Below are 14,369 nucleotides of genomic sequence, written 5' to 3'. Positions count from 1 at the left end.
TGGCACTAGGTTTTACAATGGGCACACTCCATGGTTGTTACTGGGTTACTGGTGACTATTAGGAAATAAGAAACCTTTATATCCACCAAGAACCATATATTATATTCCAAGCTGAGAAGTTTCCTATATTATCCAAGGAGAGTCAACCTCTAATTTTTTTTAATTATCCCATAGAAAACTAAAGAAGAGACCTGATTGGTCATTCATTTTTCCTTTGCCCTATTTTTCATAAATTTCACCAACTGTGCCTCAATATAAGAAGAACAGACTGTGGGCATAACTTTCCCTCCTTACCTTGTAAACTCTGCGCCAGTTCTTCTTATTGTCCTTCAGCATTCTCGTCCACAACATGTTCATTAGATCTGGAAACTGCTCGTACATGAACGTGGCTCTGAAACATACAAGGTTCATATAAACAGAAGTCAGTTCATCCTTTTAGCTGCACTTCCTTTCATATACTCTAGATGGCAGGAGAGAGCTAAAATAGGTGAAAACGACAGCGCTTCTTTGATATCTGCTTGTATGTGGCTTCACATTTCTGATCCGCTGATATCCCACCCTGCACAGCGAGTTATGAATGAGCAGTTATAGATCAATCTCCTGCAGGACTCCCTAACACGTGGCTACAGCGCACAGATATTATTATTTGCTATGCCAACACATCCTCTTGCTTCCTGGTAGAGTTTATCAGCGCACACATAAAACGGCAACTGCTGAGAAATTGCATAATGTGCACAATGGGTGTCAAACAAAACAAATATACCTCCTAGCCAGAGCCCAGGGGGTTAAGGTGTGAGAACTACTCTTGGTACTATTGTCTGGTGGCCACAGGGTTGTCGATAGAAGTAAATGGGGGAGAGAGCTCTTCTAGGCCAGAAATGCTTGAATCTGATGCTTTACGTAAACGCTTTGTAAAAGTACGCAGAATATCCGACCTAGAACTCGCATGGAATTCCGGCAAAAGACCGAACCAAAATGTGGTGGAGATTTTTGTCCGGAATCAGCGTGTGGAAAGAGTAGGGGGGGGGGGGGTAGCATTTACCCTCACTGGCATAGCAAAGCATTCCTCTGGTTTCCGTGCAGCCCGGCCTCCTGTGATGTTGCAGCCCATGTGAACGATACAGCCTGTGATTGGCTGCAGCAGTCACAAGGTATGTAACGTCATCCCAGGAGGCCGGGCTACACGCAGACAACCAGCGGGAATAACTAAACTTTATTACATTTAAACTTGTAAAAAAAGTTTTTGTTTCCAGATCAGCGATTCTTGCAGCAAAATCGCAAGTTTTCCACAGCAAAAAAAAAATATCGCAACATTTGCTTTTTGTTGCAATTTTTACCTTTTCATTGAACTGCAACAAAAGTGCAGCAAAAAATGACATGTTACGGATTCAAAACCTGCACCGCAGGTCAATTTCTGCACGTTTTCTCAGCTAATTTTTCCTTTCCCACTCCTGTGTCTGGCTAAAAAAACGGAGCCAAAAACTGCATCGAACGGTGTATGTGATCCTGGCCTAAAATGTTTCTCTGTTAATACTACATAAATGCTACAAACATATTAATTTAGTTATTTTAGCAGAAAATCCACAAAGAAAACCATTTCGGAGATCTGAATAGTGGAAAACATCAAAACACTGGTAAGATTAGAGTCAAATTGACACTTGCGTAGCCAGATTGAATCCTGCTAATAGGCCCATTAAAGGGGTTGTCTAGGCACGGACAACTGATGACCTAGGTCATCAGTAGATGATCGGTGGGGGTCCAACACCCAGACCCCTTACCAATCAGCTGCTCCGCTGCGTCCAGGTGCCGGACGTTATGCAGGGTATGCAGAGCTTGAAGCATTTGGCTCTGTACACTGTATAGCGGCCGTTCCGCAGAGCTGTAGTACGGCAGCTCGTCCACTATTCTGGACCGGGGCCACCTGCTTCCGGCACGGACTTCCAGTGCCCGGAAGCAGCTGATTGATGCGGGGTCCGGGTGTCTGAACCCCACGATCTACGGATGTCCTATCCTGTGGATATGTCATCAGTTGTCCGTGCCCGTACAACCCCTTTAAAGGCTCTGTTCACACTGAAGCTAGATTTTCGCTACTTTTAGAGAACAAAAATCTAGTACTTTACAGTGCTTTATAGCCGTAAGAAAATAAAAGAAAAAATGTATACATTGCGTAATGAGCAGTAAAAAGGTTTTCCAATATTCTTTGTCAATTCCTCAGTTTTCAGGATCTCTGCTTGCAGTCATTTAATAGAAACCTTCACTGTTAAATTTCTGTCCTGGTCATGTGATGGACACACCGGTGCACGGCTCGTTACAGTCTGTGTTTTTAGAGCGGTGTGTGCCCATCACATGACCATGGACAGAATTACATCCACTGGAAGTAAACAACGAAGGTTCCTACTGAAAAACAACAAGCAGAGATCTTGAAAAATGTAAAGTATATTGGAAAGTTGTATAACCATTTGCCGAAACTGGACAACCCTTTAATTCAAGTATAAGTAAGATCATCTTTGCACTATTGTAACCTGCATAACGCTGATGAAAACATAAAATCTATCTGGATTACAAGTAATATGTACCTATGACATAATAACAGACTACATGAATAGTGCGGAGTGTGAATACACAGCGGTGTGGACAGTCCATGGCTGGAAGGCATCAGTATTATTCCAACCTGTCAAACTAAACACAGCTCCGCAACAAAACAAGAAATGCATTTCTATTCTATGCACAGACCACAGGGTGAAGAAAGTTTCCTGCTTCTGCCCTCCATCTCCAGAAGAAGTTGTAACTGGCAAAGAATTGTCTCTTCTCCCGGGAAATCAGCCATTACTTACTTGGCTATCTCTCCCATGAGCTGCCCGGAAGGTCCCCAGGGGTCATCGTTGGTCGCCTCTCGAACCTTAGACTCGATCTCTGAATAATTCATCACCACATTGGTGCTGCAAAAAAAATAAAAACACAGGTGATTAGCATTAGGCCCGAGCCGCACACAGAGACTTAATGATGACACCGCTGGGCACCTTAATGAGCTGCCTCTACAGTGCGGGGCCCGGCCACGCTCAGTATTACGGATACCCTGAGGACGCCTTACAATGCATTTAACTTATCGGAGAGGCGGCTTTTTTCCCCTCCTATTCCATTAGGATCTTGAATACAAATAACAGGGATCACATCACCCTTGGAAATAAACCTGTATAAATAGCTCGTGGTCAAAATGAAACGATCATACTGAGAACGTTGAGGACTTGGGTAGCAGGATGCCCGCGGGGGGACAGTACTCCACTCTTACCAGCAAGGACTGCAATATAGTGATGAACATACAACCTGTGGTGAAAGTCGCTTCACCTTTATTACAGGACAGTGATAACCGTGCTAAGAAATATATCCTCTCACGTAACCTACCAGGGCAGCGCCACGAGCGACGAGACCACAGAAAAAAAGAAGGCATGCCCACAGCAATATATCAAAAAGGCATCCAAAATTGTATTAAAATGACACAAATAATACATACAAAAAACAGACAATCGAGAAGAGAGAGAAGGTATAAAACAACCAGTACAGTAGTACGGACAGCAAAACCAAGACGGACACCAACACTCATGAGGGGGATAGAATAGAATGTCTTCTTATCGGACTACACAGAATATGGAAAAATATCAATTCTACGAAATACCTGTGAAAAGGAAAAAAAAGATAAGAATCCAGTAATAAACCGTGAGATATGGTCCATATGATGCGCACGAAAGGTATAAAAAGTGTAAAAGGCTGTAGACCCCGATGTAGGATGATGAATCCCTCTACAGGTCGGTAACGTTAGGCATATAAAGTGTCAAGAGTATTGTTGTAGCTCATAGCACTATAAGGCCCTGTTCACACCTACGCTGTTACATTCCGTTGTTCTGCTCCGTCAGAGGAGAAGAACAAGGGAATACCGGCAGCAACGGTTCCTTTGCACGACAGACACCACCAGTGGCCGATAGAACCCATTGGCTTTAATGGCTTCCGTCAACTTTCTGTGGGAGTGTCTCCGGTAATCTGGGCCGGATCTGCGGTGGAGGCCCCTAAAGAAACCCCCGACGAAGACGTGAACGAGGCCTGAATGAGATAATAAACATGGACTAAAAACGAACAAGCACATACAGTACAGTAGCAATAACGTGGTCACTCGCCCATCGACATGGCGACAAAGTGGAGGGCAAAAAAAAGTGACCACCACCTTGATGCGTGTTTCGCTACCCACTAGCTTCGACAAGAAGCCCTTTTCTAAATAAAGACCCACCGGCGATCAGCTATAGATCGGCACGAATCTGGCAGCTAAAGCCCCAATGATCAGCTGCGGACGACCACCAATGTCTCCTGCAACGACCATTGCAAAAAAAGGGTGGTATATGGAGCCACTGTTTGAAGATGCCCTCCACTAAAGCCGATAGCAGGGGGTCACAAGCAGGGGACCCCCCACACTATGTGGCCCATACGTATCACTATTTAGATGTACTGTTACTACAGGAGAACCACGGTGCGCTGTTCAGCTGCCCATATTAGTGTTTTTCATTTTAAGATCCTGCATATGGAGTTAAGAAAACCAAACTGTATGTGGCTTTAATCCAAAGCAATTAAATCCAAAACACATCTTGGAAGGAGGGGACCCCAGGCTCTCTCTTCCTTTCCCATGTAAAGCGCAGACCTCATTCTGTGCCATACCCAGGGTCCCGGTGACCTCAGTGCAGGGAAGGAATTTACGTCCAGATGTGGAGGACTTGTTGGGAGGAGGCCGAGGACCTTGTTAGCATAAAAGCTTGTGTGATTGATATGGATGTGATATTGGAGGATACACGGCTAAGTAGAAGGGAGGTGCAACCCATCTGGGTTAGTTAGGGCCTCTTGGTAGGAAATCATGTGGAGATTTTTGGGGGGTTAGGAAGGAGCGGGCTGCGATGGCAGTTCCTTGGCACCCCTTCAGCTTCATGTCTCAAGGAATTAAGTTTGTGTGACAGGAAATAAATCAACTGGCGGACTGAAATATAAAGGGGGAGCGAACAAGCGGGCTCGTGAGCATATGGATTCTGACCCTGTTCTGGGAGAATAGTAAACCCTCCGCACTGTGGGAGACCCACAAAACTGACGAGGCTTTTCTCCATGTCTGCACATTCAGCAGATGAACCTGGAGAGGAGAATGCCTTGCGGGGAACCTCTGACTGCAAGGAAGATAAATTATTAGCAATACACCAAGCTTCATTACACTGGGCCATATCCGCTCCATATATTACTATATAACCCGAGCATGTCGGGAGCATTACAGCTTACCCCAGCCAGAACAGAGACCTCCGCAGTCACAGCCCAGTACAACCATTTTACATGATGCTACACAGAAACACAAAGCCAATCTGCCATGGGTTTCCGCATTACCAGTCCCTGTATCCTGGCAGATATAAAGCCACTGGAAGAGAGGTCCTAAAAGGGGTGTCCTGTTTAGAAAACCCATATATTTTATTAGGGAAATCTGAGGGGGTCCTTTGTCCAGGATTCTCATCTCTTGGCCAGAGTTAAGAGCAGTTACAAAGAGCGTATCTCGCTCTGGAGGACCTGTCCTGTATTACACACACAACCCATTGATTTGAATGGCACGCTGTGTAATGCTTCATTTCCCCTGTGGTGGCGCTGCAGGGAAACTGGTCACTACCAGATTTCAGCTGATCGATGGGGGTCCCTGCAAGGGGACACTTTGTGATCATCTTATTGTAAAAGGGACCCTTCTAACAAGTAGGGATTGCCCAAAGTAGACATCCCCTTAAAGGGGTTTTCCAGCAAACATGTTTTTTGCAGATTTAAAATGTAAAGGGAGACTAACTAACATGTAGACGGCTGCTCCGGTGGTCAGATGTGCCGCTCCACGTTATCAGCACTAGTCACGTGATTACATCAGCTCCACCTCTTCATTGGTAGTCTGTGGTTCTGACCACCCTGAACGGTGCTAAACACCCCACCAATGGTCTGTGCGTCAGGCCGTACCAAATACACCGGCTCGCGAGCGTCAAGATGTAGAGAGGGAGGTGTTCAGGTTGCACGGGATGTAATTGACCCGCCCTCTGAAAGAAGAACAGAGTGCCATGATCATGTGACTGGCACTGACAACTGTGGACCGGGGCGGAATGGCGCATCGGAACGCCGGAGAAGCCATCTATATGTAAATCTCTCTTTACATTTAAATTAGCAGAAACCGGTTATTAGCTAGAAAACCCCTGTAAGTGATTTACCTACTTCCGCACAGACATGAGGGTACAGGGTCTATGGTGCTGGAACATGGGTTCAGAAGGGGATACATCTACATGAGGCCGATGTACACACAGTACAGACATAACCAGTGTGCGTTACTATATGATCGAGGCAAAAGGTGTTCATATACAGCAGGGCTACCCGAAGAAGGGACCCCTTATTAGAAGGGTGAGAATATCTCCTAAAAGGGTTCTATGCCTTTAATAGAACGTGTGTACTGCCATCTTCAATCTGATTAATCACCAGTTCAAATAAATTAAAAAAAAATAAAAAAAAAGTGGGGTTACCTTACTTTCTACCTTACTAACAATCCAGTCACCTCCAGAGATACTTTTCAGAATTCTGCTGGTTGCCCATGGAAACAGTCGACAGTTTGTATGTTCACTGCAGTCAGATATGTGACCCGATAGTTTAGTAATAGGACTGGTTCAGTGTCATCTTAGCTCCCACAATGCACTGCAGGGAGCCAAAAGAATGATCAACTTCGCTTTAGATGGGAACAGGGAGTAAATCAGAGTTTGTATTATGGCTCCAATACCCGGACTTCCAATTGTACTTCTGAGGACCACAAGTAGGGTATTTACAAAGTTGCTTAACTTTCAATATAGATCTAAACTGAGATGTTCTTTTAAGCGGTGTTCTCTTTTAGATTCGCCCAAAGAAATGTCAGAGACCGATATCCGACAGTTATATTACACCCTCACCCCTTCCTTGTACTCCTGTGTGTCAGTCTTCACTGTGATTTTAGTATTCTAGTCATGAACCAGTCAAATTAGGATGAACTGGCAGGTGTGTCTCTAAATTCTGGGGGGCTGCAGTGCCCAGAATTGGAGGACACAGTTCATGGTCATCAGTAAGTAATTCTGCATCTGCAATCAATGACACCCCCATTAACAGATTTTCGAGAATTCATTCTTGCACTTCCATTTCCGTGGTAATTCTGATATGATGATAGCAGATCCGTCATGCTTTGCTTTTGTAATATGTGGCTGGCGATCCTGCCAGGCGGACGGTAGTTTTGTGGTGTGTGCAGAGACTAGATATTCCTGGAAGGAGCCGGCTGAGGAGAGGATGTAATAACCCAGGTTTCCAGGAACCATTTACATTGCATCACTTTTTAAATGTCCTTAACAGCCTCTCACAAGCCTCATCATTCATTTATACTGGTCCGGGCAGAGCTCTGGTATTGATGTAGCGTCGCCTTATCAACATTAGACTGTCCATTTACACACAGCAGCGCCAAGGCCTCCGAGCTGCCACCTACTCAATGCCAGTCTGCTCAAGTAAAGAAGAGGTTCCACTAATATTGACAGGCTCAAGTAAAAAAAACACTCCACGTGTCCCACTCCTATCAAGTAGCCAAAACTTTATACAGCAGTCACCTAGTCAAATCTGTTTCTGGTAAAGCTGGGTGACAACCAATGGGGTTGCCATTGCAGCTTACACAGGGGTGGTCACCCAGCTTTCCCATACTCCTGAATGTCCTATTTGCATAATTCTACAGCAATACATCTCTCACTGCTACCACGCCTGCCTACCCCAGTGAATTTGCGGAACATGACTATAGGAAACCAGGCTAACAACCCTAGTCTCTGCAGTAATGGTGATTATATTGGTTGTCACCTGGCCCTCCCAGAAAACGATCAAAAATAAAAATAAAAAGTCGGAATAGAATTTTAAACATTTGAGAAATTATATTTGAACTCCTATAAGGCCATATTTGCTGGAGATTTTCGCTCTTAAAAAAGCACAAAATGGACCAAATGTGGATTTCCAATGGAAATATCTAGATATATCGGACAGATCCTAGATGAGTTTTGTGGCAATCATTCTGCTGAAGACTCATTTTTACCTTGAATCAGATTGTGGATTTCTATTACTGAGTAATCCATATTTTGCACAACGTTTAAAGCTACGGTGAACGATCAGGAGGATCAGCTTTTTTGGCTCTCTTGGGACAGCCGAGCTGAGCGGTTCTATGGCCTGTACACAAGGAAGACCGTCTGTCCCAGCCGAGTGGAAATAAAAGAAAAGCTGATCCGGGCTGAAGAGGTGCAGTGCTGAACTGAGCGTTACTGCCCGTCATTATGGGGCTCGTGGGAGCACTCCGACCCCCACAGCGCAAAAATTGATACACAATGATAGAAAGTTCCCAGTGTTTATTTAAAGGGGTGACTGAGCTCTTTACAATTGATAGCCTATCCTTAGGCTTGGTCATTCATATAAGATCACTGGATGACCGACTCTTGGCAACCCCACCGACCGGCTGTTTGAAGGGGCTGCATGGTTTACACTACTACATACAGCACAGCTCCGTACTTTTAGAAGCAACTGTGCCTGGTATTACAGCTCAGTCCCATTTACTTGAATGGAACGAAGGTAAAGGGTATTGTAGTACCAGGCACAGCCACTACTAAAAGTACAAAACTGTGGCTGGTAAACAGTGGAGGGAACTTGCCGGTCCCCTGAAGGGGTTCTCCAGCTTAGAAAAAAAAAACAATTTTCACATACCAGATTAAAAAAATACTGAGGTCATAGAGCCACGTTCGGGACCCTCATCTCTTGTCCACAGTGGGGAGCAGTAACGTGTGAGATCGATATAAGTATCGATATCACCCGTTTAACCCCTCAGATGTGGTGGTGAATAGCGAGCAGCGCATCTGAGTGGTTTTGGAGAGAGGGAGGGAGCTCCCTCTCTCATCCCACCGACACCCGGCGATAAGATCGCCGAGTGTCTGTCTCCGATGGCAGCCGGGGGCCTAATAAAGGCCCCCAGGTCTGCCTGTAGTGAATGCCTGCTAGATCATGCCGGAGGCATGTCCTAGCAGATGCCTGTCCGTATTAAACGGACAGGCAGTAATACACTGCAATACAAAAGTATTGCCGTGTATTATAATAGCGATCGGATGATCGCATATTAAAGTCCCCTAGTGGGACTAGTAAGAAAGTTAAAAAAAAGTTTAAGTCAATAAAAAAAAAAAAAATGAAAAACCCAGCTTTTCCCCTTACACAATGCTTTACTATTAAAAAACGAAAAGAAAGTTACGCATATTTGGTATCGCCGCGTCCGTAACGACACAGACTATAAATCTATTACATTATTTAACCCGCAAGGTGAACTCCATAAAAAATGTAATAAAATAAAACTATGGAAACATTTTCTGTGAATCTCAACTTTAAAAAAAATGTGATAAAAAGTGATCAAAAAGTCGCATCTACTCCAAAATGGTACCGATAAAAACTACAAGTCTTCCCGCAAAAAAAAGCCCTCATTGGCGGAACAATACAAAAGTTACGGCTCCTCAAATATGGAGACAAAAACAAATAATTTTGAAAAATGTGTAAGTAGTAAAACATACAAAATCTATACAAATTTGGTATCGTTGCAATCGTAGCAACCCGCTGGATAAAGTTATAGTGTTATTTATACCACACGGTAAACGGTGTGGATTTATGACGCGAAAAAGAGTGGCAAAACTTCTGTTTTTTTTCTATTCCCCCCCCCCACAAAAAAAAGTTAATCAATAAATTCTATGTACCCCAATATGGTGCTATTAAAAAATACAACTTGTCCTGCAAAAAACAAGACCTTATACAGCTCTGTCGAAGCAAAAAACAAAAAAGTTATAGCTCATTGAATGAGACGATGGAAAAACATAAAAAAATACCTTGGTCATTAAGGTTTAAAATAGGCTGATCATTAAGGGGTTAAGGGTAGGAACACACACACATTCTGGGTGGATACGCTGCGTCAAGCTGCACAATGTATCCGCCCTGAACACCGCAGGGAATGCCGTCCGAAAAACTGCACCACATTGTGGTGCGTTTTTTCGGGTGGAATTTCTGCTGCACCTCTCCTCAGCGCAGTCCCGCCACCTAGGACAACGTTGCAGGCCATGTGACCTGGAGAAGAAGCGGTGAACTCTGGGTAAGTATAACTTTTTTTATTATTACTTGCGATCTTTGCGACGGAATCGCAAGTAACACACCACTTCATTGACTTCAACAGGGAAAGCCCGCAAGACAAGAGCAGCGATTCCGCCGCATTAATTGACCTGCTGGGACAAAAAAAAAAAAAAAAATGCACCGCAGGTCAATTAATGTGCGTTTTCTTAGGCAGCTTTTGTCCACTGTGTGGGGATGAGATTTGTTGAAATCTCACCCACTCTACCGATACTGTAATACGCTGCAAATTTTTCGCAATGAAATCCGTTGTGGAAAATCCGCAGTGTTTACACCCAGTGTGTTCCTACCTTAAAGCAGATTATCGGCGCGAGTGTTGTCGCACCCCACCAATCTAATACTAATGGACTATCCTAAGGATAGCCCATCAATTTTAAAGAACCAATAAACCTGCTTAAACTGTATGAGAATTAAGAAACTCACATTTTGTGGCCTCTCCAACTTCACACGGCGATAAAAAAAATGTAACTCCGCTTTATTATACATAAAAACAGTACAAACCTAAAAACTGCCGTAATACCATAAGCATACACAAGAGGGCATACTACTCCGCACGCGACAATTTTTTTGAAGCATTCCCACAGCTATTGAAGCCAAGCGTGTCTTTACCGTCAGTTCATATGATCCGACGCGGCTCAAAATAAACAGACACGCACACACGTTATCCACTGTCTGGGCGTTTCTAACATTTCTGCTTCTGAGAAAGCTAGTGACAACCCATTCTAAATCTCCCACAGAGGAGGTCACTCAGCCCTCTCAGCCGGCTGGCAACCCTGCATAAAGGCCTCAGGCACACTTCCGTCAGCCGCTAACGACTGTTCCGTGAATCACGGACCGCACACGGATGGATGGCTTCCGTGTGCAGCCCGTTGTTTCACGGACCAAATCAATGCAAAGGCCGAGACTGTTCCGTCAAAAACGGGCAGGAGTCGGACCTGCACTACCTTTGACGGAATGGCCGCACGGTTCCGTTAAAACAACGGAGGCGTGCATGGCTCCATTGAAATGAATGTGTCAGGGTGTTATCAGTTAAAAAAACGGATGGCACCCGGACGAAACAAACCGAAGTGGGCACGAGGCCGGTATCACTCTACAACTAGGACAGCTTCCCATTCGGAAGTCTGAGAAAGCTGGGTTACCGTTTAATAATCTCTCTCAGAAATTATTTTCAGCTGATTCTTGGTTATATGTTTCTAACTCCTCCCCATTTTTTTAAAATCTCTGCTTGCAGTCAATGAACAAAAACAGGGTCTCTCCTGTCCTACAATGTAGCAGTATAGGGAAGCCTGGAGTCTAGAAGATGGTCTAGCCTGGATACAACTGTAACAACCCCTCAGCTGTGACACGTGTTAGGTCTGCACAGCTTCCAGCCTCTGGAAGTAAACAAGTATGTTCTTATTAACTGACAGCAAGCAGAGATAAAGTGAGATTTTACATAAAACCAAAAACTTTCCCCTCCACAGATCCCTATAAGGAGTGTTTTTTGCCGCCACCACATGAGTCAGGGCAGTCTGGACAGACCAGTCTGACTGGCAGGTTGGGGTAATCTGAACATGGGAACCCGCAAGCACTAACCCCCGGCGGCCATCATTGACAAGACTTCTCTTCTAATCATAATCGTTTGCTTTTCCTGCAGACTTCCTCGTCCCGATCACACGGCTATTTCTTCAGCTGCAATAGGGAAACATTTGCGTGTATAACCCGCACAGCACGTGAAAAGTAGTGTCTCGTCTGCCAGATCTATAATTACTCTTCTAATTGCATAATAATTGTGGATCATTACCGCGGAGCCTGTGGTGTCAAACAGCCGCATACTTCAGCCAATATAAAGAAGCGATCAGAGCGGCCGCGTATACATCAAGCACTTCCTGTGACCCATAACTTGGTTATTTGGCTCAGTGCAATCCAAATAAACGGTGCCCGCTGCATCTGTAATTAGCAGAGCAAACATTTACCAACGCGGCTCCAAGCGCTGAAGAACCGACACGCTCGGCTTTAATCTTTTCCATTGCGACGTCAGATTTTTACATGAAAAGGCCTCTAAAGTAATGAGTAGTGACAAAGGGCCGAACTCCCTCAGGTGGGTTTAGACAAAGCGATTGTCTTTAAGCGATTCCGGATATCGTTCCGTCTATTATTCGGTTTCCACTTATCGAAGGGAACAATGAACTCCCTACAAGCATAGAAAATCCCCGAAATGCTTCTGCCCAAATAATCTAATATTCTTATAGGCTTTTTTTCTAGGAATTCAAAAAGGCCAGAAAAAAAACCCATGTACAAAATGATACTAAATAGAAAAACACCAAAAAAATACAAAAATCTGTCTGTGCCTTAGGCCTCCTGCACACGGGACAGGAATTACGGTGGAATTTCTGCAGCGTTTACGCAAGGTTGGGAATCCGCACCGCAGGTTAACTTGCGCACATTTTTTGTTGACTTTTTTTCCGCAGCATTTCTGTCCTGTTTGCAGGAGCCATTTTAGTGATCAGAGCTCCGTTTTTTTGTTTTTTTTTTACACAGAGCTTGAAATCCCCTTCGTAGATATAAATCTAATTAGAAAATATGCAGGTTGCCTGCAGCCACCACTAGAGGGAGCTTAGCTATCATTGAGCTCAATGTATAAACAGTATGTGTAAGCTCCCTCTAGTGGTGGCTGTAGGTAGTCAGCATTTTAGGTTTTAAATGTATGTCTACGCAGGGGATTTGGAGCTCTGTATCAGACCACCATAAAGATATAGCAGAAAAACTAATAGACTCAGAACTTTGAACCTATTTAGATTTAAAAAACCAAACACAGTATTCGAGGATGGACATTCACTTTCAAGCCTCATGTAGATGATAGTCGTATGCGCTCAGCCTGTACGGAGGCACATTGAGTCCCTGCTGTAGGCACCCCGCATGCTACAATAACGTGCCTCCGTATGGCGCTGTATTATGAAGAAATTCTACCCTGGAAGCAATACACTGTTGGAATTGCATTTATATCAGAAGGTAAAGAGCAGTTTCTTCTAGAATAATATTATACAATATATTACTGTAAAGGCTAAGCCACTAGGACAGGGCTCAGCAACCTTCGGCGCTTCAGGAGTTGTAAAACTGCAACTCCCATCATGCCCTGACAGCCAAAGGCCTTATTATTCCAGCCAGAAACTGCTAGGGCATGCTGGGAATTGTAGTTTCACAACAGCTGGAGTGCTGGAATTTGCTCACCGCTGTACTAGGGTAAAGCCATTTTTCTGGGTGACAACCAATATGGCTGCCATTAGATCTTGTTCTGCAGCTTTCATAATAACCTGAAGCCGACCTTGCTCCCGCATTGATCCACATGTGGGCCCATTTTTCATTCAAAAGATCCTGGTCAACCACTAATGTGACTAAAATCAAAGCTCCCATAGGGAACACGCTAATGACCACCCAACTTTCCTACAGTCTGAATGTCAAACATGCGAGTTTCTCTACTCTATGTATAACAAAGCAGAATCGGGGAAAGCTGGATTAACACTAGGGGAGCTGTAACGGCAGCAAGAGCGGTGGTTATGCAGCTTTCTCAAGACTCCTGAATGGTAAAACTGCCTGACACTGGAGTGACGTGCCTCTACCCATCATGCATTTCAAACGAGACACCAGTCAAAGGCCTTGGAAAGCTGGGTGACAACCCCTATGGGAGCTGCAATCATCAGGCTTCCCTAGGTATAGCTATAGATATTAGATTCGCTGCTCTCTGCCTGTGTTCATTATTTCTTAGGAGGAATGAGAGGATCTGAAATCAGAACGTAGCAATGAACTATATGTAAGTAGGTCATTGTTCACAGCGGGCACACCCGAGGGAGGGGCTGTGTCATTCGACCGGGCATTCTCACCTGACCGAATGCAAACGTGCCCCACGCCCAGGCCCGGATCCTCCTACGTAAACTTTTGAACTAATTCAGAGTGTGTAAAGGTCGTTTCACTTGTAGGAAGAGCTGGTTGTTTCTTCTCGAAGAACAGGAAAGGTGATAACAAGCGCGCGTACACACAATAAAAACCTCTCCCTCAGATTTCGATGCGTCAGAACAATGCCCATTACCTGTTTTACCCCCATTGTGAACAGCGCCTTCTGTTACTCCAGGCAGAACCCTATACAGTTTATTTCT

General features: G+C 44.5%; 1 protein-coding gene across 1 annotated transcript in view; it reads right to left on the bottom strand.

Annotated features, from left to right (window-relative positions):
• CLINT1 (clathrin interactor 1) overlaps positions 1-14,369 on the bottom strand; it is a 79,706-nt gene that overhangs the window by 37,068 nt on the left and 28,269 nt on the right. Inside the window, exons 2-3 of the mRNA XM_075856092.1 lie at positions 2,835-2,939; positions 295-391 (exon numbers count right to left, since the gene is read on the bottom strand). Coding sequence (XP_075712207.1) covers positions 295-391; positions 2,835-2,939 — 202 coding nt within the window. The remainder of the gene's footprint in view (positions 1-294; positions 392-2,834; positions 2,940-14,369) is intronic.

This window comes from Rhinoderma darwinii, chromosome 3, assembly GCF_050947455.1.
Source record: "Rhinoderma darwinii isolate aRhiDar2 chromosome 3, aRhiDar2.hap1, whole genome shotgun sequence".
NCBI lineage: Eukaryota > Metazoa > Chordata > Amphibia > Anura > Rhinodermatidae > Rhinoderma > Rhinoderma darwinii.
This window is presented reverse-complemented; position numbering and strand designations above follow the sequence as displayed.